Raw genomic sequence first — 24,613 nt, forward strand, 5'->3', positions numbered from 1 at the left:
ATCAAAGCCCCCGGATCAAAACATCCTGCATTTTTTTAAAGGCTAAGACGCAGTACATACTACAGAGCAAACGTGAAAAACAACAAAGCCCCAAAGCCAAACCTTTCCGTTCACGGAAAACCCCGTGAACACAAAGTTGATGTCCTCGCCCTTCGTGCAGATGTCGTTGACGCCGTCCACATAGAGCTCCACGGTCGTCGGCTCTGAGCAGGGACAGGAAACGGAACAAGACACAAGGTCAGGCTTAGTTCTGGGATACAGTGAACCCACCCAAGCAAAACGCGTTTTACTGTTAAGCTTTCATCTTATTTATTTCTAAACGCTTAATACACTCATAAGGCTCAAAATCCAAAGGTACGAAAAGGTATGCAGGGAAAAGTCTCCCTGTCACCCCTATTCCCCTGGCCTCCTGGTTTCCTGCCCCCAAGGGAACCGGTGTTCGGAGTGTAAAATAGTTTCAAAATAGTCTTTCAGCCGAGTTATACTGCAGATTCCCACTGAAAATGCAGCAGACACCAAATAATGTTATTTACTGAATGCTCACCACAAACCAGGCACTGAGCTGAGTGCCTTTAATTCTCACTAGTACCGTAAGAGGTAGGTAGTAAAATTTGCAATTTATTGAGGGGTAAACTGAGGAAACATTAAAGGAGCTCCCAAGGTCACAGAGCTTGTGAGAGACAGAGCCCAAATTCAACCCCAAACATCTGGCTCCAAATCTGTCCCCTGACCAAGTACGTGAGTTCCATGATTTCAGCCACGTTAAACCAAGACCACAAACTCCGAAGCCACGGGAGCCACATGGGCACACAGTAAGCAGAACAGGCAGGTGAGGACCACGCAGAGTGAAACGGGGCAGCCTCTGCTCCACTCCGCCGTGCGGCCCAGGGTTGCTGGAGCTTCCAACTTCTCGGAAAAACTGGAAATTTGGAGTTTTATGTACCATCTCCCGATTTTTCCACATCAGCAATTTATTCCATTAAAAAAAAAAACTGAAGAGTTCATCATAATAGGGGTTAAAGTTGAGTTTTTAAAAGATTCAGAAGACTAAGCAGAGAAAAAAATGTTTAAACCATGAGATTTTCAGTAATGAAAAATTACACACACACACTCACACACAGTTCCCAATTAAAAAAATAGGCAAAAGACTTGAACAGCCATCTCACAAAAGAAGCCATCCAATGGCAAATAAACAAACAGATGAAAAAGTGTTCAGTCTCAATGGCCATCAGAGAAATGCAAATCAAGACCACAGTGAGATACCCCCACACCCGCACCAGAACAGCTGAAATGAAGAACCAGACCAAGCGTTGGTGAGGATGGGAGCGACTGAACTCCTGTACGCTGCTGGCAGAGCGTAAATTGGCAGATCGACTTTGGATGTTTGGAAATATCTGCTAAAACCGAGCATGCAAAAATTCTGTTGTCCAGCAATTTCTTTCCTGGTATACACCCAGCAAAAATGCAAATAAATGTGTACGAAAACACATGTGCAAGGATATTCCCAGGAACACTATTCTCAGTGGCCAAAATCAGAAAGCAAATGTCCGTCAACAGTAGACTGGATAAATCATTTTATATTCATACATCAGAATTCCGTACAGCAAAGAAAATGAACTTGAGGTACACATAATACAGATGATTCTCATGACCAATGCTGAGAGAAAGAAACCAGATACAAAAAAGTGCCTGGTTTAATTTCATTATATGAAGTTCCAAATGGACAAAATGAATCTATAATTTTAGACGGGGAGGGTGGTGGTCGCCTGGGGGGTGGGGCAGGATGGCTAACGAGTGCCCGGGCCGGGGCACCCCTGGGGCGCCGGTGAAGTGCCATCTCATGGTCTGGGTGGCAGTTACATGGGTGTGTTCACGTTGTGAAAATTCATCAAGTGACACCCTCACACTCAGTGTACTTTTCTGAAAGCATAATTCGATAAAAAAGCTTATCAAAAGAAAAAGCACCTGCATGAGGGGAGGGGCTCAAACAAAACACTCCCACAGGCCACCAATTTGGAACCTCTGCTTCCACCATTAGTTGGGCTAGATTCCCCTGTAGCTTTCTGGAATGTACCTGCCAGGTGTCCCCTGACTGCAAACTATTAATAAAAAAAAAAAAGAGCTGATCTCACAGAGCCAAATTAGCTGGCAGCTGCCTGAGCTTCACGTTACCCTTTGGGACGGCAATGACTAAATTCTTCCTTATCCAACGCACAAGCAAGGCTGACACGAACAACTGTGGCCCCTACTCCTCTCCCAGAGCTGGGGACTGGGGTCACCCACACCCCTCCACCAAGACATCAAGACTCTGTCCTCTTCAGAAACACTCTATATCAAAACAGATTCTCTCTTCTGATCCCAACCCCATTCCCAACTCTCCAACTCTGCCAGAAGGCAGTTGTACCAGGGAAGTTTTGAGAAGGGCTGTTTTTAAGCACTGAGTGAGTCCTTGACAATTATGTGCCAGCCACTCTGAACACCTGACATGGGCCCATTAGTCCGTGTACGCTGTGGGACAGGGGACTGAAACTACCCTGACTCCACAGTGAGGAGACGGAGGCTCACACAAGGGACGTAACTTGCCCAGGGTGTCATTTAACTTGGATGAGGCCCAAGGTTGCCAGATCTTCTCATCTCTTAAGAAACATAGATCTGGGGCCGGGCGCGGTGGCTCACACCTGTAATCCTAGCACCCTGGGAGGCCGAGGCGGGTGGATCGCTCGAGGTCAGGAGTTCGAGACCAGCCTGAGCAAGAGCGAGACCCCATCTCTACTAAAAAAAGAAAGAAATTATCTGGCCAACTAAAAAATATACATATGTAGAAAAAATTAGCTGGGCATGGTGGCACATGCCTGTAGTCCCAGCTACTCGGGAGGCTGAGGCAGGAGGATTGCTTAAGCCCAGGAGTTTGAGGTTGCCGTGAGCTAGGCTGACACCATGGCACTCGCTCTAGCCCAGGCAACAAAGTGAGACTCCATCTCAAAAAAAAAAAAAAAGAAACATAGATATGGATTTTTATATCAAATCTTATAATGTTTACATGTTAAATTCTGCTAAAACAAAACAAAGCATAAAACTGGGGAGGCTAAAAAAGCAGCTGTCTTGGGACCCAGATGAAGTCCCCACTCTTAATTTCTATACTGTTTCCTGCCATGTATTGGGTGAAACTGCAAAGGCAGAGTTTGCAAAAAGATGTCCAACAAAAGATACCTATTTTAAAAAGAAGACAGAAACGCCTAAGGTAGATCAAGGCAAATTCAAACTACTCCAAAGTGACCAGGGGAAAAAAACACTCTTCCCCACTAGAAATGATCCTTACTATTTTAACAGTCTACGCACGCTGCCAACCTAAATTAATATTCAGCACATAATCTAATCCCTTACAAAGTATGTCTGGTTATCCAGTTAACTTACCAAAACTCCACCCTAGGGGAGGCTCAATCTTCAGAATGAAATCCCCCTAACAGGAAAAAAGAAAATGAAATTTAAAGCAATGACAACTGAAGACCCTGGTTTAATTTAGCTCTGTGCTATCACTTAATCTAAAATTTCTACACCTGAAATGAAATTCTAAGTGTAAGTGTGGTCCAAATGGTAGTGAGCCGTGAGCTCCTTCATTACCTTCAACTACAAGCTGAAGCAGAACACCAGAAGTTTCCATCTGAACAATCAAAGTCAGTGCTGAAGCCCATCACTGAGTTCTAATGACACTGTATTCAGCCATTCGCTGTTTTGTGATCCCAAACCTACCATTAATCGAGTCTCCCATTAACCCTTCACATGCTTTCAGTTACAAGAGTTAGCACATATCTTTAGGAACTAACGTCACTTCTTAAAACTAGATTTTTACTAATCAACCCTGGTTCCTCAAGATTGATATTATTAAAAAATAAACGGATCTCAAGTCATAGCTAATCCACCGCTAGAAATCAATCCTATGCATTATGCACAAAGATGTAAGTTCAAGACTGTATTTCCCACTGCGTTGTTAGTAGTAACAATAATTTTAAAAAATGAGAAAAGCCTGTATGTCCATCAATAGAGAAATGGTTAAATAAATTACAGCTGGAGTTTGACTCTGACATACCGTGCAGCCATTGAAAAGAAGGCTGTAGACTATACATGCTGGTGTTGAAAGCATGCAAGGGAAAAAATTAAATGTACCTACGGGAACGAAAACAGTATCACAGGGGAAAAAATGAAATTGCAGAATAATTCCTATCATTTGATTCCATTTGTGTAAAAAAAAACAAAACCAAAACTATGTATATTGACTACTTTTTGCAACTTCCTATGAGTCTATATTCGTGTGTATCTAAATAAGTAGAAAGCAATCTATGAGGATGCACACCAAAATTTTTATCAGAGTTTATCACTACAGAGGGACATGGAATTGGAGGGAAAAGGGGACAAATTTACTTCATCCATTTCTAAAGACCTTGATTTTTTTTCACAAAACTCACAAATTCACACATTATTTGTGCAACTTTTTTAACAATATTTTAAGCTGCTTAAAAGTAAAGAGTTCTATTAAATCGGAGTTTCTCGGCCCTGGCACTGCTGACATCTGGGCTGTCCTGTGCAGCACTGTAGCACGTCTGGCCTCATTCCTGGTAACTCTAGCACCCCTTCACAGCTGTCACAACCAGAAACGTCTCTAGATGTTGCCAAATGACCCTGGACACATGCAGGGCCACTGTATTCAAATGAACCAGTTTATAAGTTGTTTCCCTCAGAATGGGGCCAGGATTGCCACGTTCCACTAATAATTTACAAAACAGACAAGCATTTGCTAGTGTGGGAAAGGCCATGGTGAGGGCGGCCCTGTGGGGCACACTAATTACTTCCCATCATAAAAGACAAGCAGTAAAGACCACAGTGCCCTCTCCTCTTACCTTATCATACAAAGGGATCATAAAGTAACCATTGTTAGGGGCACAGTCTGTCTGGTATTTCAAAGTCCCATGCTTGGTATACAACTTTATCTGGAAAAGAAGGAAAGAAAAGTCGTAACATCGCCTTTGAGAATTAACTACATGTATTACGCCTGAATGTATTCGATGTGCGTTTGCCGAAGATCACTATAGATCCAGAGGGCACTGGTACATTGTGCCAGCTTTTAATGCTGGGCATCAGGAACGAGAGAAATAAGGTAGTCTCCCCCAAATAATGTGATTCGATGTTTATCGAATTAGACACCATCTAAAGCCTATCCCAAAAGTCTTGTTTTTCAATGCTTTTCTGTTTATCTTAGCGGCTGTCTCTAGGTTGTTCATGTAAGTTTCTGGGTCTAAAGCGAATGTTCAAACTTTGCTGTTAGTAAGGTGCTCATTAAAATGCAGATTCCTGAAGCCCACCTCTATTTCTCAACTAGAAGGCCTGGGATGACGGCCAGGGATCCGCATTCTTTACTCCAAATAATTTCAAATGCTTGGAGTAACATGCACCTAGAAACTTCATTTCCTCTTTACTGTCATTCTCAGAACAATAATGGAACCAAAAAGACAATTAATATATTCCTCAAGGACTCTCTAAAACTCTGGCATCCTGAATGTTACCAGACACAAACTGTTAACCCAATAAGATGCTCAGGTAATATCTGGGTCTTCCACGTGCACATGATGTGTGACCACAGCCAAGTCATTTAACCTCCTGAGGTTCAGTTTTTCCACAGGTAGAAAGAGAGCCTTTCTGTACAACCCTTCATGGTGGTTGTACAGATTCACAGCAATGCATATTAAGCACCTAGTACAGAGTACAGACTCAAAAAAAAAAAAGCAGTCTATATTACTATCTATTATCTCTCTGAAGAAAAAGGCAACATGGTATAATTGGCAGGGCATAGACTAGGTTCAAGGAAAATTTCCTAATCTTACCTGCATGGCTCAACCACTCTGAGCCTTGGTTGCCAAGTCTGTAAAAGGAACCAGTTGGGTCTGATGATGTCTAAAAGCCTCACCTCTAAAATGTTAGTGCTCTGTGATCATGACACAGAAATGACAGAGCGAAATCTTACTAGCTAAGAAGACATAGAAAGTGACAAACTCGCACATGAACACCTGGGAAGGAACAATGTGAAACAATGCACAGGGTGTAAACTCTCTTGGGCAGTGACCATGGCTTCACACTCCACAGCATGTGGGACAGTGTCTTGTTTACTCTAGGTACTCAATCAATACTCAATGAATTTGTTACAAGTCATAAAGGAATTCAGATGCATGCATTTAAAATAGGGATGGGGCCAGGTGCGGTGGCTCACGCCTGTAATCCTAGCACTCTGGGAGGCCAAGGCCGGTGGATAGCTCGAGGTCAGGAGTTCAAGACCAGCCTGAGCAAGAGCGAGACCCTGTCTCTACTGAAAAATAGAAAGAATTATCTGGACAACTAAAAATATACAGAAAAAATTAGCTGGGCATGAGCCTGTGGTCCCAGCTACTCAGGAAGCTGAGGCAGAAGGATTGCTTAAGCCCAGGAGTTTGAGGTTGCTGTGAGCTAGGCTGACGCCACAGTACTCTAGCCAGGGCAAAAGAGTGAGACTCTGTCTCAAAAAAAATAAAAATAAAATAAAATAAAAATAAAACAAGGATGGGGCACTCACCAGCCTAGAAAGCTAGGGAGGCAATGTCAAGGGCATTCATCCCAAGGCATCAGATCTGGGACTCCTGCCCCACCCTCAATCCCTTCCCCAAAAGGAGGCCTAGCCCTCCCACAGGTCCCCTCCCATCTACCTTCACAAGTGACCTGCCTTGACCTTCATTCATCCCCCTTCCTCTTCACAGAAGCTTTCTGGGTCATAACTCCACTGGGCTGCTAAAAATTTAATAGGACTTCACAACTTAATTTTAAAAAACTTCTACACAAACCTCTAGGGTAATTCCAACAGCTAACCCACTAAGGCAATCAGGGCAGCTGAGAACTCTCCATTTTCAGAAGGAAAAGAGTGTGGGAGGGAGGGGAAAAGAGAAATAAAAATACAGATGCCAGGCCCCAGAGATTCCAATACTGATCCTGGGTCAGGATCTATGAAATGGGAATCAATGCTTGTTAAAGGCATCCCTGTGGCCTGGGTGCAGTGCCTCACCCATGTCATCCCAGCACTTTGAGAGGCCGAGCAGACCAGGAGTTTGAGACCAGCCTAGACAACATGGTGAGAACCTCTACAAAAAATTTACAAAAATTAGCCAGTGCGGTGGTGCACTCCTGTAGTCCCAGCTACTAGGGAAGCTGGGAGGAAGGAATCTCTTGAGCCCAGGAGTTTGAAGTTGCAATGAGCTATGATTGGGCCACTGCACTCTAGCCTGGGCAGACACAAAAACAAAAGCATCCCAGGGCTTTGAAGAAGCAATGGATTAGAACTTTGGCGGGGTTCTGGGTTGTGGAGTTTGGAGAATCAGACGTGGTCTCCCGGTTCCCGGTTCGGGAGCTCTGGGTTTCAGAGGGTCGGGTTCTAGCCTACCTGGAGCCTGGATTCTGGGGATCTGGAGCTCGGATTTTGAAGAATCTGGGGTCTGGCACCCCCAGTCCGTAGCTGACCCCACGATACGAAACTCCCCTCCAGCGGGACTGGGGAGGGGGTGTGGAGAGCCCGAGGAAAGCACAGCCGTCAAACAGGAGAGGATTCCCAGAACGTGGGGCTGGTGCAAACCGCCCAATGTCAGAGGCGAGGCCGGCGTGGCCCAGAGAGGCTGAGCGACTGGCCCAGGCTCACACCGCGAAGCCGGGCCGGGCCGCGCGGGGTGGGTGCTCACCTCGATAAGGGAGTAGTTGATCTCCACGTCCGACTTGACGAAGCCCCCGCAGCCCACCACGATGTCCTCCGAGCCGCGCGCCGGCCCCACGCCGATCAGCAGCAGCACCACGGCCGCGGCGATCATCATGGACCCCGGCGGCCCCGCGCCCCGGCACGTCCCCATGGCCCGGCCTCCAGCAGCTCAACCCTCCGCAGGCCGCGCGGTCCCGCCCCTCACACCGCACGAGGCCGGTCCCTTCCTCCTCGGCTGCCGGCTGACAGCCTAGGCCCCGCCCCCACCGCCGCACCGCGCAGGCGCGCTCCGACCGCACGTCCATGCCCCCAGAAAAAGACAACGACAGCGCATGCTCAGCAATGACACAAGCCCATTTGTGCCCTCTGGAGGACGGGAGGACTCTGTGCACCGTCTGGCAGGTGCCGCCTGCAAGGAAAACTCGAAAGTTGAATTCTATTTAATACTTTAAAATTCAATATGACATCTGGAAAGGACAAGAGACTTTGTTAACTAAAGTATATAACAACTTTCTCAAATCTTTTTGACCCATATATTTCACAAGTAAAATACATAATCTCAAAAAAACCTTTAGGAATTTGTGTAAGTTGGTTCATTTTTCCATGATAAATGATCAATGTTTTTTTAAAGCAAAATACATATGTTAAGCTTAGTCTATTAAAGAAGGTATTTAAACTTTATTTTAGTCCCAGCTCTAATAACATATGTGTAGAAACAAATTTTGATGAGTTTTTTCCCCATAAGCAAAAGATGCATGCAGTTTACTTTCAAGTAGCTCTGTGAGATGAAGCATAATTTATCTGAAACTAAGTTCAAATGTCAGCATGTTGCATTCTGTCCCAAGACTGAACGCACACTATAATGTATGCATTAACTACCAGTCACCACATCAAAATACACACAAAATTGCTGTTCTGACCTGGTATTTGAAATTCTTCCATTCTGCTCCTTTAAAAAAAAAAAAAAAAAAACTAGTGCTTTGATAGTTTTTACATTTTGTTTCTAAATAACAGGACAAGACTTCCCACTGCAATTTGCCACTGTGGCCAAAACTTGGGCAATATACTAGGAAGAATCACAAGTTAAATTACGCAATAGTCGGAACCTTCACAGCGGCTGCAAGGGAATGATACACTGACTGCAAGGTCGCAATTGGGAGCAAATCTGATTTCAGTTTCTCACTCTCACTCAAATATAGTGACACTCAGTTATAAAGTTATTCAGTTATACAAAGAAACTATTTAAATAATTAGTCTGTTTGTTGGGGTTCGTAATTTATAACCACAATTGAAATAGATGCCTTTTACCCAAATCACCAGGGAATTGAAAACCACCAATTAGGAAGTGCTGACCTATGGAAGCTTCTTATGTTATAGAATTGGAAGCTGGGGCCAGAGAGGAGAAGGAACTTCTCTAGGAGTCTCTGCATGTAGCTGTAAGCTAATCAGAGAGCTAGGAAGTAGGAATTGGGATCCCTGTGTCCTGTTCCTGGCTCACCCTAACTGATTTCCTCTGTGTTCATCCTGCCTTCCTAACTAGTCCTTTAAATTCATCTTCAAATATGCCAAGACATAAAGCACCAGGACTTTGGTAATGCCAATGGGGCGGGGGGGCGGGCCAGGGGGAAGTGGCTTGCAGGGAAAGGGGGCTTTAGCCTCCCCCAAATTTCTACCAGCCTTCACCAAAACTGCCTCAAACAAACATGATTTAAATGGAAACAGTAGACCTGCCACACTCAGCTTTGAGATAAATCGTTGCAGTCTTTGTGTCCCTGCTCCTCCAGAAGACTCAGGAAGACAGCTTTAGAGGTACTGCTGGGGCCCCCAACATGGGTTGGGGAGATTCCAAAGGACTGAGGGAAACAAGATTGGGGAAACATACCGGAGTAGAACAGGAAGGTGAGACCAGGAGAAGTAACAGGGCAGCGTGGAGAGTGCAGAGGGTTTTATAATTCTTCACCCAAACGGAGCACCTGTGCTTGTCTGAAAGCACTGAGTTTTTTCATTCGTATCTTGAAAGGAATACATGTTCATTGCAGCAAGAAAGAAACTGGAAAAGAAAACTGAGATTCGCTATGATCACTGCTTTAGTGCATTTCCATCTTTTTATTCATGCACATACAGTAACGTTAGAGTCATTTCTAAGAAGCAGGGGCTGGGGCTGGGCTCCGCTGGCTCACACCTGTAATCCTAGCACTGTGGAAGGCTGAGGCAGGAAGATCGCTTGAACCCAGGAGTTTGAGGTTGCTGTGAGCTAGGCTGTGACTCCACCGCACTCTAGCCTGGGGAACAGAGTGAGACTGTCTCAAACAAAAAAACAAACAAAAAAATCAGTGGCTGGGATTCTGACACAGGCACACACTTTCCAGGAGAGGAAGGTAAATACTTTGACTTCCTTCTCTACTTTCCCCCATTTAGGCATATTCTTTTCTTTTTTTTTTAATATAGCCTATTTTGTATTATAATCTCTTTTTTTACCTAGCATTTAGCAACCATCTTTCCATATTAATATACGTAGGCAATGGAATTTAAACCACTGGGTACTAACCCATGGACTAAATGACAATATTAATAGTAATAATAATATTAATATCTAAGTCTTAGTGAGCATTTACTGTATGCCTAGCCCTCTGCTAAACTCTTTAATAATCTTCTTAAATTCTTCCCACCACCCTCCAAGTAGACAATGTTGAGCCCTTGGTGAGGAAACTGCCACACAGTCTCCACCTGTGGCCTTTGACCAGGCCGATTCCCCCAGTGTCGGATACTTAGGCCATGGCCAGGTGTCCTTGTTAACAAACCCGTGCAAACCCGTTGGGTTCTTTCATCAGGATAAATTCCTAGGATGACTGGCTCCAAGGTGTCCGGGAGTTTGGCATGATGCTTGTTGCAGCGGGGAGAAGGGAAAGATGAGGGTGCCACTGCACTTTCGGGGATTCCGGGATCCCATTGCCTCCAACTCCCCGGAACCCCCCCCCCCCCGCCCCCATCCCCGACCTCGCCTCGTTTAACCCCTCGTCGCCCCACCCCCGCCGGGCGGCTGGACCTTGCCCTGAGCCTCTCGGTCCTGGAGCTCAGGTCCCGGCCGGATCTGCCCGGACTCGCCCCTTCCCTGGCCGGGAGGGAGCGCGCCGAGCAGGCTGCCCAGGGACCGACGGACGCCGGGACCACCAGACGGAGACAGACGGCGCCGATGGCCGCGCCCGGGGAGCCCTGCGCGGGGCAGGGGGTGAGTGCCCCACTCCCGCCACGCTCGCCTTTCCCGGGCGCGGTTTGGCCGCAGATCTTTCGGGCTGCGGTCCTGGGGAGAGAACAGGCTCCTTCCTCGCCCGCCCCCACCCCGGGCAAATTCCTGGCCCTGGAAGACTAGAGCCCAGCACTGTTTAAGGGGCTCCAGAGCTCCCAGCTACTGGGGGCTTTGGCCCTTTTTTGCCTAAAGCTAGTGGGTCCCCCAAACCCTTCCCACCCCCAGAGAGCCCCTTCAGAGCTCCGGGATTCCCTCCTTCTCGGCTTCCTCTCCCATCTGGGCTCTCGGCAAAGGACGCCAGGGAGGGAGTTCATGGGGCAGGTTAGGGGTTGCCAACTCCCAGCCTTTGGGGGTTGGGGGTGGGCAGCCAGGTAGGTAGGGCAGGAACAGCTGATGTATACAGAGGGCTTACTCTGTGCCCAGCACTGTGCTACAGGCCTTCTGCTAGTAACCCATTTAATACGACCCTTAGAGTCTCTTATGATCCCCCTTTTGCAGGGAAGGAAACTGAGGCACAGCCAGGTTAAAGTTTACACACCTGGTGAGTGGTGAAACCAGGAGGAGTGAAAATACAGAGGGGAGAGAACTGGAGAGGTCATGTCCACTAAACTGGAGATTTCTTCTAGGGTTAGTGAGGGTCAGACCTGCTGAGATAAAAATCACAGACGAAGAACACCAGTAGAACCAGCTTTGGGATCTGAGGGGCCTGGGTCACAGTCGGCTCTGCCACTTCCCATTTGTGTGGGCCTGGAGGAGGCAGTTCCCTCTCAGTGCCTCAGTCTACCAGTCTGTGAAATGGGGACAACTGTGCCTACCTCCTAGAGTTGTAAGGAGTAAGGGACAGTCAGTGCCTAGCACTCATTAGGACCTCAGGTCTTTTAGACTCTAGGACCCAACACCCTGGGTTCAAATCCCAGCACCACCGCTTCCCAGCTGAGTGATATCAATCAAGTTACTCAACCTCTCTGGGCCTCAGCTTCTTTATCTGCCCAATCACTATGATAATTACATCTACCTGATGGGGTTGGTGTTGCGATGAAAGGAGTTGAGAATTATCAGGTGTTACAGAGTGCTTGGTACACTTTTGTGTAAATGTTAGGGAACCAAGAAGTTGCCCGGCCTTCTGGGCTGGTGAGTTGGGGACCCCAGCTATGTACTGTCTCTTAAGGATCTCCTGGTGCTCCCTCAGGTCTGGAACCAGACAGAGCCCGAACCTGCCGCCGCTGCCAGCCTGCTCAACCTCTGCTTCCTGAGAACAGCAGGGGTCTGGGTGCCCCCTATGTACCTCTGGATCCTCGGCCCCATCTACCTCTTCTACATCCACCACCGTGGCAGGGGCTACATCCGGATGTCCCCCCTCTTCAAAGCCAAAATGGTAGCCACCGCCCCTGGGAGCCTGGAGCCAGACAGTGTGGTGGGGGGACAGTCTGGGACCTGGCGGAGACCCAGAGCAGATACTCCTGGGATCAGGGGGCACACGGGGTGGAGACAGGAAGGGAACCTATTGGTCAAACAGAGCAGTTCTAGAAAAGCCGCAGAGGTAGCTCGGTAGAACAAGGTTCCCCCAAACAGATTTTGCAATTATGCAAATCCATGCATGCATAAACACACACAGACAAACATTCACACATTTTAGATGGTTTATAGCTACCATGACCTGGCGTTTCCCAAAGTATGCCATGTGTGTTTCCGGGGTACACAGGATGATTTGGGGCCGTGGTAGGATGATCCTATTTTAAAATTTCCAAAGTTAGGCATTTATTTTTTGGTTTCCCCACTGGCAGTATCAAAGAACAGTTTTTACAATTGTTATGTATTTGTTTTGGTGCGTTAGACAATCCCTGGCATTCCAGCTGTGAACCTGTCTACTCATCCGTCCCCTTTTACTCTAGATGCTTGCAAGAATGTTCTTCAAAGTTCATTCAGTCTCACACCATTCTGTTAATTATCACAGTATTGCCTACCGCCTCTCCCGGGGTTGGCAGACTTCAGGAGCCAGGTGGTCTCCCTTCCAAACACTCAACTCTACCACTGCAGCATGAAAGCCACCTGTGACAACGGGCATGACCGTGTTTCAATAAAACTTTATTTATAGTCATTGAAATTTGAATTTTATGTAACTTTACATGTTGCAACATATTATGCTCCTTTTTGATTTTTTTTTTTTTCAGGGACTGAAAAATGTAAAATCATCTGTAGCCCACAGGCCATACAAAAACAGGCAACAGGCCAGACTTGGCCGGCAGGTGGTAGTTAGCCAACCTCTGCTTTAAACTAACGGGTACTTTCAACACTTCCTCCTCTGTTCTTTGCTCTGGTCTTCCCTCTGGCGTGGGCATACTCTCTCACTCCTATTCAAAAGAGAGACCAGTGCATATTAGACCCTAGAAGCTTACTGGTCCAACAGAGAGTTTCTCCTTGATTGAACAGCAGGGATTGAAAATGACTTGGAGAGAGCATAGTTTTTTCACCTGGTGAGTAAATTTCGTCGTCTGCTCTTTGTTCATACCTAGAGTCATCTTGCATGTGCACTATCGGAGCATCTCCTGTGTTTTGGAAAACACTGCGTTTGGCTCAAGTTTTTGTTATGTGTTATTTATACGACAGTTACAGGTCAGGATGGATCTGCAAGGCCCCTGCCGCATTCTGCACATTGGCACGCTGACAGCTTGTGACATTGGTTCATTACAGGGCCCCAGCTGGGATGTTGCAGAACCACCGCCCGATTGGACATGGGGTCACCCCCCCAGTCTGCTCTCACCCTTCTCATCACCCGCCGGCCTCATCCAAGCCTGTTTCCCCAGGTGCTTGGGTTCGCCCTCGTAGTGCTGTGCGCCTCCAGTGTGTCTGTCGCTCTCTGGAAAATCCAGCGGGGAGCACCCGAGGCCCCGGAATTCCTCATCCACCCTACGGTGTGGCTCACCACGATGGTAATGACGTCCTCCAGCAGGAGCCTGGCTTGGTCCCGGCTGCTGCTCTTCCTGCCCTGGCGGAGAACACGGGGAAGCCCCCTCTGCTCCCCAGCCGCCCTAAGCGGCCCACCCTGACTTTCTCATCCAGAGCTTCGCTGTGTTCCTGATTCACGTGGAGAGGAAGAAGGGAGTCCAGGCGTCCGGGGTGCTGTTTGGGTACTGGCTACTCTGCCTTCTCTCGCCAGCTGTCCGCGCCGCCCAGCAGGTCTCGGGAGGGGTAAGTGGGGCCTGGGCCACCTGGGGGAACCAACGTGGTGGTGTCAGGCGGTGGGTCCCACCCTTCCTCCTCCTCTTCTCCACCCAAGCTATGTTGACATTTGGCTGGTCCACTCTGTTGGAGGGTAGGGCTCTCCTGCTCACTGTAGGATGTGGAACAGCATCCCCAGCCTCTACCCACTAGATGCCAGTGGCACACCACCCCCAACTGTGGTAACCCCAAGTGTCTCCGATTATTGCCAAATGTCGTGGGGGTGGGGGTGGGGGTGGGGGTGAGAATCTCTGGCCTCAGCAGAACCAAGGCTTCCAGGGGAGGGTCAGGGCAGCAGCTTACAGATCATCACTCCTTCAGTCCAGTGGCCCCTTTATCCTTCCTTGAAGAGAAGGTAGAGGAACACCATCCTGTCCTTAAGGATCAATTTTTTAAAAACAGCAACTTTGTAACGAATGGGAAAATTTCACAGGCCTTTGACTAATTTATGAAAGGGGGGGCTCCCGCTGTAGACAGGAATCGGCTGTTTGGGACACAGAAACAATGGTACCGGAACCATGTGTGTTCTAGAGCCCAGCTACGTGCCCGGCACTGCGGGGAAACGCTTAAACGTGTCTGCATCGGGTTCTCATGGTAGCACTCACAGTAGATTCTCACAGTCCCATTTTAAAGATGAGGCGAGTAAGGCTAAGAGAAGGGAACGACTTCCTCAGGATCACATGGCTTGGGAGTGCAGAGCCCAAGCCCATCTCGCCCAGATTCAGAACAAACTTTCCAATAGAAATAAGAAAATAGCAGTATAGGGAAGGTGGGCCACAATGTAGTCAGAACATCAATTTGTCTACTATCTGCAAAAAACAAAAACCCAGAAGCTTATAAAATCCAATAGAGGAATTCTGAATATTGAAACTAGGGCTCTTGTTTTAAGCTACAAAGACTCAACTCACACTAGCTTAAAGAGAAGGAAAAATCAGAGGGAATTTTATTAAAATTAGCTTATGTCTGTTGATCTCCCAGGCCTGAGTGATCCAGGAATTCAGGTAACACCCCCTGATATCCATTTCTGTCTCTTAGCTCTACCATGGTAGCTTCGCTCTCCAATGGTGTGACAAGGGAAGCCACGAATAGCTCCACACTTAAGTTCCACCAAAGTGGCAAATCTGGTGGAATCTCGCGATGGTTCCAGCTCTCACTAGCTCAGCGTGGGTCCAAGATTCATTCCTAACGCAATCACAGTAGCCAGGGGAGTAGAATGTACCCACTGGCCAGGCCTCGACCACCCACCCACCACTGCAGGGGAGTCAGTTCTGCACAAACCGTATGCCTGGGCACGGGGAGAGAAAAGTAGGGTGTTATGACCAGGGACGGGACAGCGGGGGCAAAAGCAATCATGGCGTGATGGCGAAAGCTCGTGATTTGGATCAGGTCGGCTGTGTGCCCTTGAGCAAGGTGCTATTGCTTCTCTGAGCCTTGGTTTCCCGTGAGTAAGACGCAGTGTGAGCTCAGCTGGGGTCAGGGAGAGGAGAGGCCCGGAGAGTCCGTGCATGGGAAGAATGCACGTGTGCCCAGGGCAGAGCAAATGCTCCACACACCCAGCTTCCCTCTCTGTAAATGCTGGCCAGGAAGGAGCAGGGTGGGAGATAAGGGTGACTACTGGGATGGAGGAAGGATCTCCTTTGTGGCACAAGGAAAAGGACAAAGTGTCCTTGCATCTCATTGTCCTAGTAGCTGTTTGGGCCGGACATCACCTGGCTGAGGACAAACCCCAGACACAGCCCTGGCCCTTTTTGTACAGGCTATGTCTAGAATATGTGTAAGTCAGGTGTCTATAAATTGGGACAAGCCGGAATGCCAGGGCTCTGGCTTTCAGCCACTGTGGTCCTCGTTCCCTGCCTGGGCCCTGCCCCCAGCACTCAGAAACCTGTTCAGCCTCAACCTTTTACCACCTGTGGACCCTTTCTCCACCCTGCCCCTCACGCCCCCCTTCTGCCTGCCACGCTCTGCCTGACTTCTCCTTCCTTTCCCACAGGGCTTCCAGAGTGACCCCGTCCACCACCTGTTCACCTACCTGTGCTTGTCGCTAGTGGTGGCACAGTTTGTGCTGTCCTGCCTGGCAGATCAACCTCCTTTCTTCCCCAAAGACCCCCCGCAGTCTGTAAGTTGCTAGTGTCTCTCTTGTTCCTGCCCGACTTCAGGCCTCAGTCTCCTTATGTGATCAAAGTTCTTTAATTTTTCACTCCCTCAGCCACTCAGCAAAACATGAATTGCACACCTCCTCTTTGCCACTGGTTGGCAGACTTTTTCCGTACAAGGCAAGATAGAAAATATTTTGGGGTTTGTGAGCCATAGAACAATGTCTGTGGCAACTACTCAACTCTGCCATCATAGCACAAAGGCAGCCATAAATAATCTGTCAACAAATGAACATGGCTGTGTTCCAATAAAACTTTATTTGCAGAAACAGGCAGAGGGCCAGATTTGGCCCAGACGCTATAGTTTGCTGACTCCTGCTCTGTACCCCGGGGAGGTGTAGAGGATCCGTGGTGAACGAGCAGATACAGCCCCTGCCCACATGAAGCCATCAGCCAAGCAAGGGAGCCAGGCATTAGTCCCATAATTACACAAATGTGTAGAAAATTACACCAGGGGAAAGTGCTCTGTCTGAAGACGTTTGTGAAATCAGGAAAGAATTCTTCAAGGAAGAGACTGATCTGAGATCATCTAAGAATATGCTCAAATGCTTGAGAAATCTAGTTTATAACAGGACTTTTTTTTTTTTTTTGCCTATCAGAATGGCAAAAAAAAAAATTCAAAAATCAATAGCAAGCTGTGATGGCAAAGATGTGGTGAAATGCGCCCCTTCGTGCCTCATTGGTGAAGAGTGCAGATTGGTGCAATCTTTCTGGAGCACCTGCCAAAATCACAGGACAGGTCCCTCCTCACAAAATTCACTGAAGGATATTGTTGAGGACATTGTTTTGCGGGGTCCTTGCTTTCAGAACTTGTCGGCCTTGGTATAATGATAGTTTTTCTGAGCAGCTGCTAGTTCTTACCTTGTGGACACTAGCAGTCCTGTGGCCCAAGCCCTTTTGCCCTGCTTGCCAGAAAGCACCTGCCTGTTGGCGTCCACCTCTGGCAAGGAGACAGGGCACTTGGGCTTGGACTTAGACTGTTAAACACATGGTCAGTTCATCCTGTCTTCTGCTCTTGGTTCCCCTCGCCACATGCTCCCTGTGGGACAGGAACCAAGGCCACCCCTGTCTTTTGTCTGTTGCAGAATCCCTGTCCAGAGGCCGGGGCCTCCTTCCCCTCCAAGGCCACGTTCTGGTGGGTTTCTAGGTAAGTAAAGTGGCAGGGAAGGGGCGGTGCCCTCACCCTGCTGTGTTTGCTGCTCCAGTTCTCCCCACAGGCTCCCCCAACGAGGTTTCCTCCCAGGCTCACAGAGGTTGACCAGGCTGTCTCTGTGCCAGCCTCGGCGCTTCCTTCTGAGTTTTTGGCGTGGACACCACTCACATCCCATCCCCGGTCACTCACTAGAGCGAGATCTTGATGTGAGTCCAGTCTCCACCTCTTAGTGGCCCATGTCACAAACACCCAGAGTCTCCATGTTCCCCTCTGTAAATGGAGACAGCTCTAGCTTCATCAGTGGGAAGGGTCTGATGAAGCATGTACATAGTAGGTCCTCAATAAAATGGTATCAGTCATTCCAACATTTGATAAGTACCTACTGTGTGCTGAGCACTGGGGGTAAAGGGATAAAGGACCAAGTGTCCACTCCCCGGAGGGTCCCAGCCTCACAGAGAAGATTTTCTCCAGTGTCACCCCACCTACCGGGCCCCTCCTGACCACACTGCAGTCAGACCTCAGTAATGCTGGGCCACGTGGATTAGAATCCTGGCCCCACCACTTCCTGTCTCTGTAGCCTCAGGCAAGCTACTTAACCTCTCTGTGCCTCAGTCTCCACACCTGTAAAACGGGCATAAGAATAGCACCTCATGAGTTGTGAGGATTAAATGAGATGAGGTTTGTGAAGCACTTAGAGCCTGGCACACAGCGAGTGTAAGTAGTTACTAAATAAATGAATAACGTGGGCCAGGCGCGGTGGCTCCCGCCTGTAATCCTAGTACTTGGGAGGCCGAGGTGGGTGGATCGTTTGAGCTCAGGAGTTTGAGACCATCCTGAGTAAGAATGAGACCCATCTCTACTAAAAAAAAATAGAAAGAAATTAGCTGGACAACTAAAAATATATAGAAAAAATTAGCCGGGCATGGTGGTGCATGCCTGTAGTCCCAGCTACTCGGGAGGCTGAGGCAGGAGGATCCCTTGAGCTCAGGAGTTTGAGGTTGCTGTGAGCTAGGCTGACGCCACGGCACTCACTCTAGCCCAGGCAACAGAGCAAGACTCTGTCTCAAACAATAAATAAATAAAATAAATAAATAAATAACGTGAAGCTTTGGATGTCTGGAATCGTTAGAGCTTGGAAGTTTTCTAGACAGCTCTACTGGGGGTCTAACCCCCTGCTTCCCAAACTTAGGCATTCATGGACCACTCTTCCTGCTTTTTGCCATACTGGAGTATCACCCATTCTCTATTAATGTTTTTCTTTAAATTACTGGGGTTTTTTTTTACTCTAATAAGCTTTTTTTAAAGGAAATTTACTATCAGTGCTTAAATTGGAAAAATCTGTAGCATTACTTGCCATGTAGTAGAACTTTAAAAATAATTTCAGAGAAAACCAAGCAGTGTTAATAACACAGAGCTGTTGCTTCCCCGAATTTGCTCTGTGTCAGAAAGGAGACATTGGCAATTCTTAGAAAAGAGTCAAAGGTGTCATCAGAAAGATCAAAGAGTCCTCCAAAGAGAATAGTGCTCCCACGGTGGAAGTCCATAGCATTTAATGTCTCACGTATGTGTCAGCTACAGTTGGCTCGTACCAGCCCACGTGTTGGGAAACATTCTCGTTTTAAGGTGAGAAAATTGAGGCCTATTGATCCCAAGCGACTTGCCCAAGCACAGAACTGATAAGTGGCTTCATTTGACAAATCTTCCTGCACCGGGTGCCAGGAGGCGAGGACACAGAGGAGGGAGAATGACACAAGTACTGCCTTTGCCCCCACAGCGCTTACCATGCCATGGATGAAAAAGACACTAAATAATTAGATCCCCAAATTAAATAGTCACAATTGCAATAAGCATTATGAAAAAGAGGCTCAAGGCCAGGCATGGTGGCTCACACCTATAATCCTAGCACTCTGGGGGGCTGAGGCAGGAGGATCACTTGAGGTCAGGAGTTCGAGACCAGCCTGAGCAAGAACAAGACCCCCATCTCTACAAAAAATAGAAAAATTAACCAGATGTGGTGGCACATAGCTGTAGCCCCAGCAGGAGGATTGCTTGAACCGAGGAATTTGAGGCTGCAGTGAGCTAGGATGACACCACTGCACTCTAGCTGGGGTGACAGAGTGAGAATCCGTCTCAAAAAAAAAAAAAAAAAGGTTCAGGAAACAGTAGGCACCTATGATGGGATCTGCCTGGGCTGGGGGAGTCAAACTGGGCTTTCCTAAGGAAGTTATATTTAAGCTCAGATGTGAAGGGTGAGTAAGAAATAGGCAGGTGAGCAGTAACGGGAAGAGAATTTTAAGCAAAGCGAGAGGCATGTGCAAAGGTCCTGAGGCCAGGTGGCTGCAGCAGTGAATGAGGAGGAGACAGGGGACGTTTGAAGCTGAAAGAGGAGCTCAAGTTTCCTTCACAATGATAATTTTGGACCCTGGATTCCTGACTCACGGGCAGAGGTCTATTTCCCCTGCCACGCTGGTTGTCTCTTGGTTAAGTCATTTAATCTGAGCCTCTGTGATTTTCCTCATCTGTAAAATGGGTCAGTAATAATCTACCCCCATACATTTATAAAATTATAAATTATCAGTTCACAATTAAAACATAGTGATAACCTACCATTATTATTTGGGCTCGCGTGAGAATTAAATGAGGCGTTTGTAAACGGCGAATGCTCTGCAAATGTTAGGTGGAGTGAGTTCATTGGCTTCATTTTACCCAGGGGCCAGCAGAGGCACAGAGAGGTAAAGGGATTTACCCAGGGTCACACAGCTACCTGCAGGGCCCCTGCAGGGATGAGTGGCAGAAGGGGCTTGCCCCAGCGACCCTCTTTTGCAGGCTGGTCTGGAGGGGCTACAGGAGCCCTCTGGGGCAAAAAGACCTCTGGTCGCTTGGGCGAGAGAACACCTCGGAAGAGCTCGTTTCCCAGCTGGAGAGGGAATGGAGGAGGAACCGCAGTGCGGCCCAGCGGTGAGTGCGTGGAGGGCAAGAGCTCGACCCGAGTGGTCAGCAAAGGTCGTCATTGGACCCCCAGTCCAGCCCCAACCCTGCTCTGGGCCCCACTGCCACACTCCCCTGCCTCCCAGCTGATCTCACTAAGGGAAACCAAGCAGGCCCCAGAAGTGGTTCCTCTCAGGGTGCTTTGCACGTTCCAGAAGGAGACTGACCAGTGGGGAGAGCTCAGAGGAGCCTGGACGGAAGTTCTCGTGGCGAAACGACAGGCAGGAAACAGGAAGAGTGTTTTACGACTGGGGGTAGAGGGTTAGGGTGGTGGCCTGTAGGCCTGTAACATGCAGGCAACTACTCATTGTGTAACCTGAGTAATTAATTTTCTGGGCCTCAGTTTTCTCATCTGTTCAATGGGCATGTCATTAGCTTGTAGCTTGGGGGGATGAAAGATGATTTATGGAAAGGAATTCCTCGGACATGGTAAGAGCTCAGGCAATATTAGTTATGTAGAGAATTTCAAGATCTCTAGAGTTGTCCACTCTGTCTCACTCGTGCCATCGGTGGCATCTCTGGAAACTTCTGTGGAGCCCTTGGAGCCTGGGAACCTCATTTGTGAAAGTCTGGCGTTGTGAGCCTTCAACACAGGATTAGATAAAATTGCGATAAATGCTGTCCTCCCATCGGGTAGCTGATGATCTTAGACAAGTTGCTTAATCTCCCTGGACCTCAGTGCTTCAGCGGACAGAACAAAAAAAGTAAGTTAGCTCCGGTGGAACAGTTACAAGGTTCCCTGCATACTCTGGGATTTTGTGGTGGTCGTTGCAGATGGCTGAATCCCGTAAACTAGAAGAGGGGAGAGCGAGAAAGAGAGAGACTATAGGCTCAGGTCTGGCTGGATCCAGGGACGTATGTGATGTCAGGATTCTCTCCCTTCACCTCTCAGCCCAGCTGTCATCTGTGTGTTAGTGTCTCCGCAAGGCCTGTCCCAGACCATGCCAATTCAGCTACCCCCGCAGAGTGAAAGAGCTTCTCTCTCCTGACCTCCACGTATGAATAGAAAATCCCAGGGAAGGGCTCTGATTGGCCCGGCTCAAGTCATGTGCCTATCAGGGGCCAATCCCGTGCCCATCAGGGCTGGTGCCATGATTGGTGGTCCCTTCAGAGCCACAGAGGCAGGGAGGGGCGCTTCCCCAAGGAGCTGGGTCTGCTTTTCCAAACAGGGGAAGTAATGTGAGTAAACCAAGCCGTGAGTGCTCTCTCACCCCAGGCATATCCTGCCGTACTGCCCTTCCTCTGAAATGACTTCACAGAGGTGGCAGAATTCACTCCAGAGGGCTCTGGGGGTCTAGTCACTCTCTTCCAGCTCCTCACCTGCCCAGATGGCATGAAAATCATAGGTCACTCAACCCTGGAGCTAGAAGGTAGAAACAGTCTCCAGAACCGTTTGAAAATCCTGCCATGAACAAGTGACAGAAAGGAAGATAAGGTTATACAGTGACCAGGGTCACTCATCTTCCAAGTCAACGGATGACACACAGGGAGAACTTTGGTTTTATTTCTGAAATATTTTGCAACCACTGGGGGAAGGGAGAGGATGTCATCCTAAGAGCTCACCACCCAGCCACCTACTGGCCAAATCAGGCTCATAAGGTATGTTTTGGCTCATGTGGCATTTTGTTTGGGTTGTTCTGTCTTTTAATAAGTTACCAGTATTTAAAATTTTGGAGATACTACATTAAAAATCTGGGAATTCTGGTCTCAAAAGTAGATCTGGCAGTCCTGGGCCATATCCCCACATGGCAACGGGAGAGTGGATCTGGGTAGAGGCTACACCCCTGGCCAGGGCATGTGCTTTTAGGTTTGCCGCAGTCCCCACCACTCCCTTTTGTATCCCCACCTTACACCTTGCCCATGCCACTCACTCACAACCCCTGCATTTAGTGTTAGTCCTGCACTAAATGGCCCTCAGACCAAAGACCAGATACTGGTCTGGAGATCTTCCTTCATGGGAGGTAAGACCTGCAGGAGAGGAAAAAGTTGGCTTTGGGGCCTGCAGGCTGAACACACTAACTCTTGGGGTGATCAGCTAGGACAGGCCTGAGCACAACATTCGGCCAGGAAGAAGGCCTTCGTGGTCGTCTCTTCCCCCGTCCCATTTTACAGATGGAAGCACTGTGGCTCAGGGGAGAAGAGGCAGGACAGGCGTTTGAATCCCAGTCTTCCTGCCCAAGGCCAGGTTCTGTGCACTCAACCAAGCTCCTTCCTTCCTTCCATGAATTTCTGTAACATTATGTGCTGGGCACTCTTGGTAGGCCCTTTGCACATATCACTCAATCTGTTTTTTTTGTTTTTTTTTTTCATTCATTTGACAAGTATTTATTGTGTCCCTACACCGTTCAGGGGCTGGACTAGGTGCTGGGACATCCTCGTAGAAGCTACACGCTCAGGGTCTGTCCACCTGGGTTCTAATCAGATGGACGGGGCTGGAGAGAGTGGGCACAGCTGTGAGGGCAATGGATTAAACAGCGGCTCCCAAAGGGGAGGGGTGGTCAGGGATGGCCTCTGCATGGAGGTGACATCCACAACCTTCCATGGATGCCAAACCAAACAACAAGCCAGGCCAGGAATGAGGGACAAGGACCTTGGCCTTGTTAGCAAGGGTCTGGTCACCTGTGCTCACCGGAGGTTTTTTTTTTTTTTCCTTATTCCTTTTTTTTTTTTTTTTTTTTATGGTGGTGGTGGGGGGGGTTTCCTGGTGCACAAGGAGGCGCTATGTGAACTATGAATAGAGATCTGAGCTCCAGTTCCTGCTCTGCCCTTGCTGTGTGACCTCAGGCAGCTATCACCACCTCTCAGAGCCTCAGTTTTCTCTTCTGTAAAATGGGCAGCCCAGCCAGCGCCCCCTGGCAAGGAGGTTGGGCATCACTGCGCTCATGTGTGTAAAGGGGTGACCCTGGCACCTGGCCCAGGTCACAGCTGTATAAACGGGGGTTGAAGTTACTAATAACACCATAGGCTGTCAGAGCCAGATGGGACTCAGAGAGGGGACCAGCCCGCCCAAGACCACACAGCAGCCCAGCCGTCGGCAGCTGCATCACCTGACACCCTCCCTCCCCTCCTCTTCTCCCTCCCTGACCTTAGCTGGGCCCCGTGGTTAGGACCACAGGCTGTGGGGACTTGATTGCTTTGAGGCTGCCTGAGCTTCCATCTGTGGTTTCACCCAGAACTAGAGTGCTGGAGCCCATGGACATCTGGGATTCTGAACTGGTTCTAAACCAGTTCTCAGTGGTTCAAAACCACCTAAGGCCTGGCTGTCTGTGTATGGGGGGGGGAGGGGAGGGAGAGGAGGGATGCTCTTCCTCCAAGGTGGCAAAATGATGGATCAAAAATCGCATGGACTCAGGAGGCAGAGGGTTGGCATCACATCCCGGTTCTTCTCAATTGTGTGCCCTTGGACAAGTTCACTTCCCTGAGCCTCAGTTTCCTCATCTGTGAAATGGGTACAATACCTGGGCTGCTGGGTGCTTAGAAGGACTAAGGAGTGCTTGGCCCACAGTTGGAGCTCTGTGCATGTGCATTCCCGTGAGGCCTCAGGCCTGCCCTTCTGCCCTGCCCCCACCCTGGCTGCCTGTCTCATAAGTGGGTCCCTGGGTGATGAGGAAGAAGAGATGAGGAAGCCAGGTGGGACCCCCCCCCCACGCCCTTGCTGGGAAAATAACTCTTTACTGCCCTGCTGCTGGCAGTTGAGAGTATAAAATGGGACCCAGAGCCCATCTCTCCTCTCCCCTAAGGCATGCCAAGGCAACAGTGTTTAAAAGGAGAGGAGGAGGTGGCGTGGAGGCCGCAGAGACAGAGACCCTCCTACAGCCGGAAAGGAGCCAGCAGGGCCCGCTGCTGAGGGCCATCTGGCAGGTGTTCCGTTCTACCTTCCTCCTGGGGACGCTCAGCCTTGTCATCAGTGATGTCTTCAGGTTCACTGTCCCCAAGCTGCTCAGGTAGGTCTGGGCCTCGGGTGCACTAGTTAAGGTGGTCCTTTAATAGCATCCTCCCAGGGCCAGGGGGCTTCTGCTCTCCTGCCTCTGCCTATACAGCTGGTGCTCAGGACACGGGAGGGGGGGAGGGGAGGAGGACACTGAAGAAGG

General features: G+C 48.8%; 2 protein-coding genes across 3 annotated transcripts in view; one reads left to right on the forward strand and one right to left on the reverse strand.

Annotated features, from left to right (window-relative positions):
* LOC138394667 (BOS complex subunit NOMO1) overlaps positions 1–8,016 on the reverse strand; it is a 53,773-nt gene extending 45,757 nt beyond the window's left edge. For both annotated transcript variants that reach the window (XM_069486883.1, XM_069486884.1), the window contains exons 1-4: positions 7,749–8,016; positions 4,896–4,985; positions 3,415–3,460; positions 103–203 (exon numbers count right to left, since the gene is read on the reverse strand). In XM_069486883.1, the coding sequence (XP_069342984.1) occupies positions 103–203; positions 3,415–3,460; positions 4,896–4,985; positions 7,749–7,913 (402 nt within the window). In that variant the 5' untranslated portion in view covers positions 7,914–8,016. The remainder of the gene's footprint in view (positions 1–102; positions 204–3,414; positions 3,461–4,895; positions 4,986–7,748) is intronic.
* Positions 8,017–10,807: 2,791 nt separating this feature from the next.
* The window catches only part of ABCC6 (ATP binding cassette subfamily C member 6), a 50,174-nt gene continuing 36,368 nt past the window's right edge, over positions 10,808–24,613 (forward strand). The window contains exons 1-8 of the mRNA XM_069486885.1: positions 10,808–10,991; positions 12,199–12,384; positions 13,814–13,939; positions 14,070–14,198; positions 16,219–16,344; positions 17,467–17,528; positions 20,361–20,492; positions 24,263–24,466. Coding sequence (XP_069342986.1) covers positions 10,956–10,991; positions 12,199–12,384; positions 13,814–13,939; positions 14,070–14,198; positions 16,219–16,344; positions 17,467–17,528; positions 20,361–20,492; positions 24,263–24,466 — 1,001 coding nt within the window. The 5' untranslated portion in view covers positions 10,808–10,955. The remainder of the gene's footprint in view (positions 10,992–12,198; positions 12,385–13,813; positions 13,940–14,069; positions 14,199–16,218; positions 16,345–17,466; positions 17,529–20,360; positions 20,493–24,262; positions 24,467–24,613) is intronic.

The sequence above is a fragment of the Eulemur rufifrons genome, chromosome 14 (genome assembly GCF_041146395.1).
Source record: "Eulemur rufifrons isolate Redbay chromosome 14, OSU_ERuf_1, whole genome shotgun sequence".
Classification (NCBI taxonomy): Eukaryota; Metazoa; Chordata; class Mammalia; order Primates; family Lemuridae; genus Eulemur; species Eulemur rufifrons.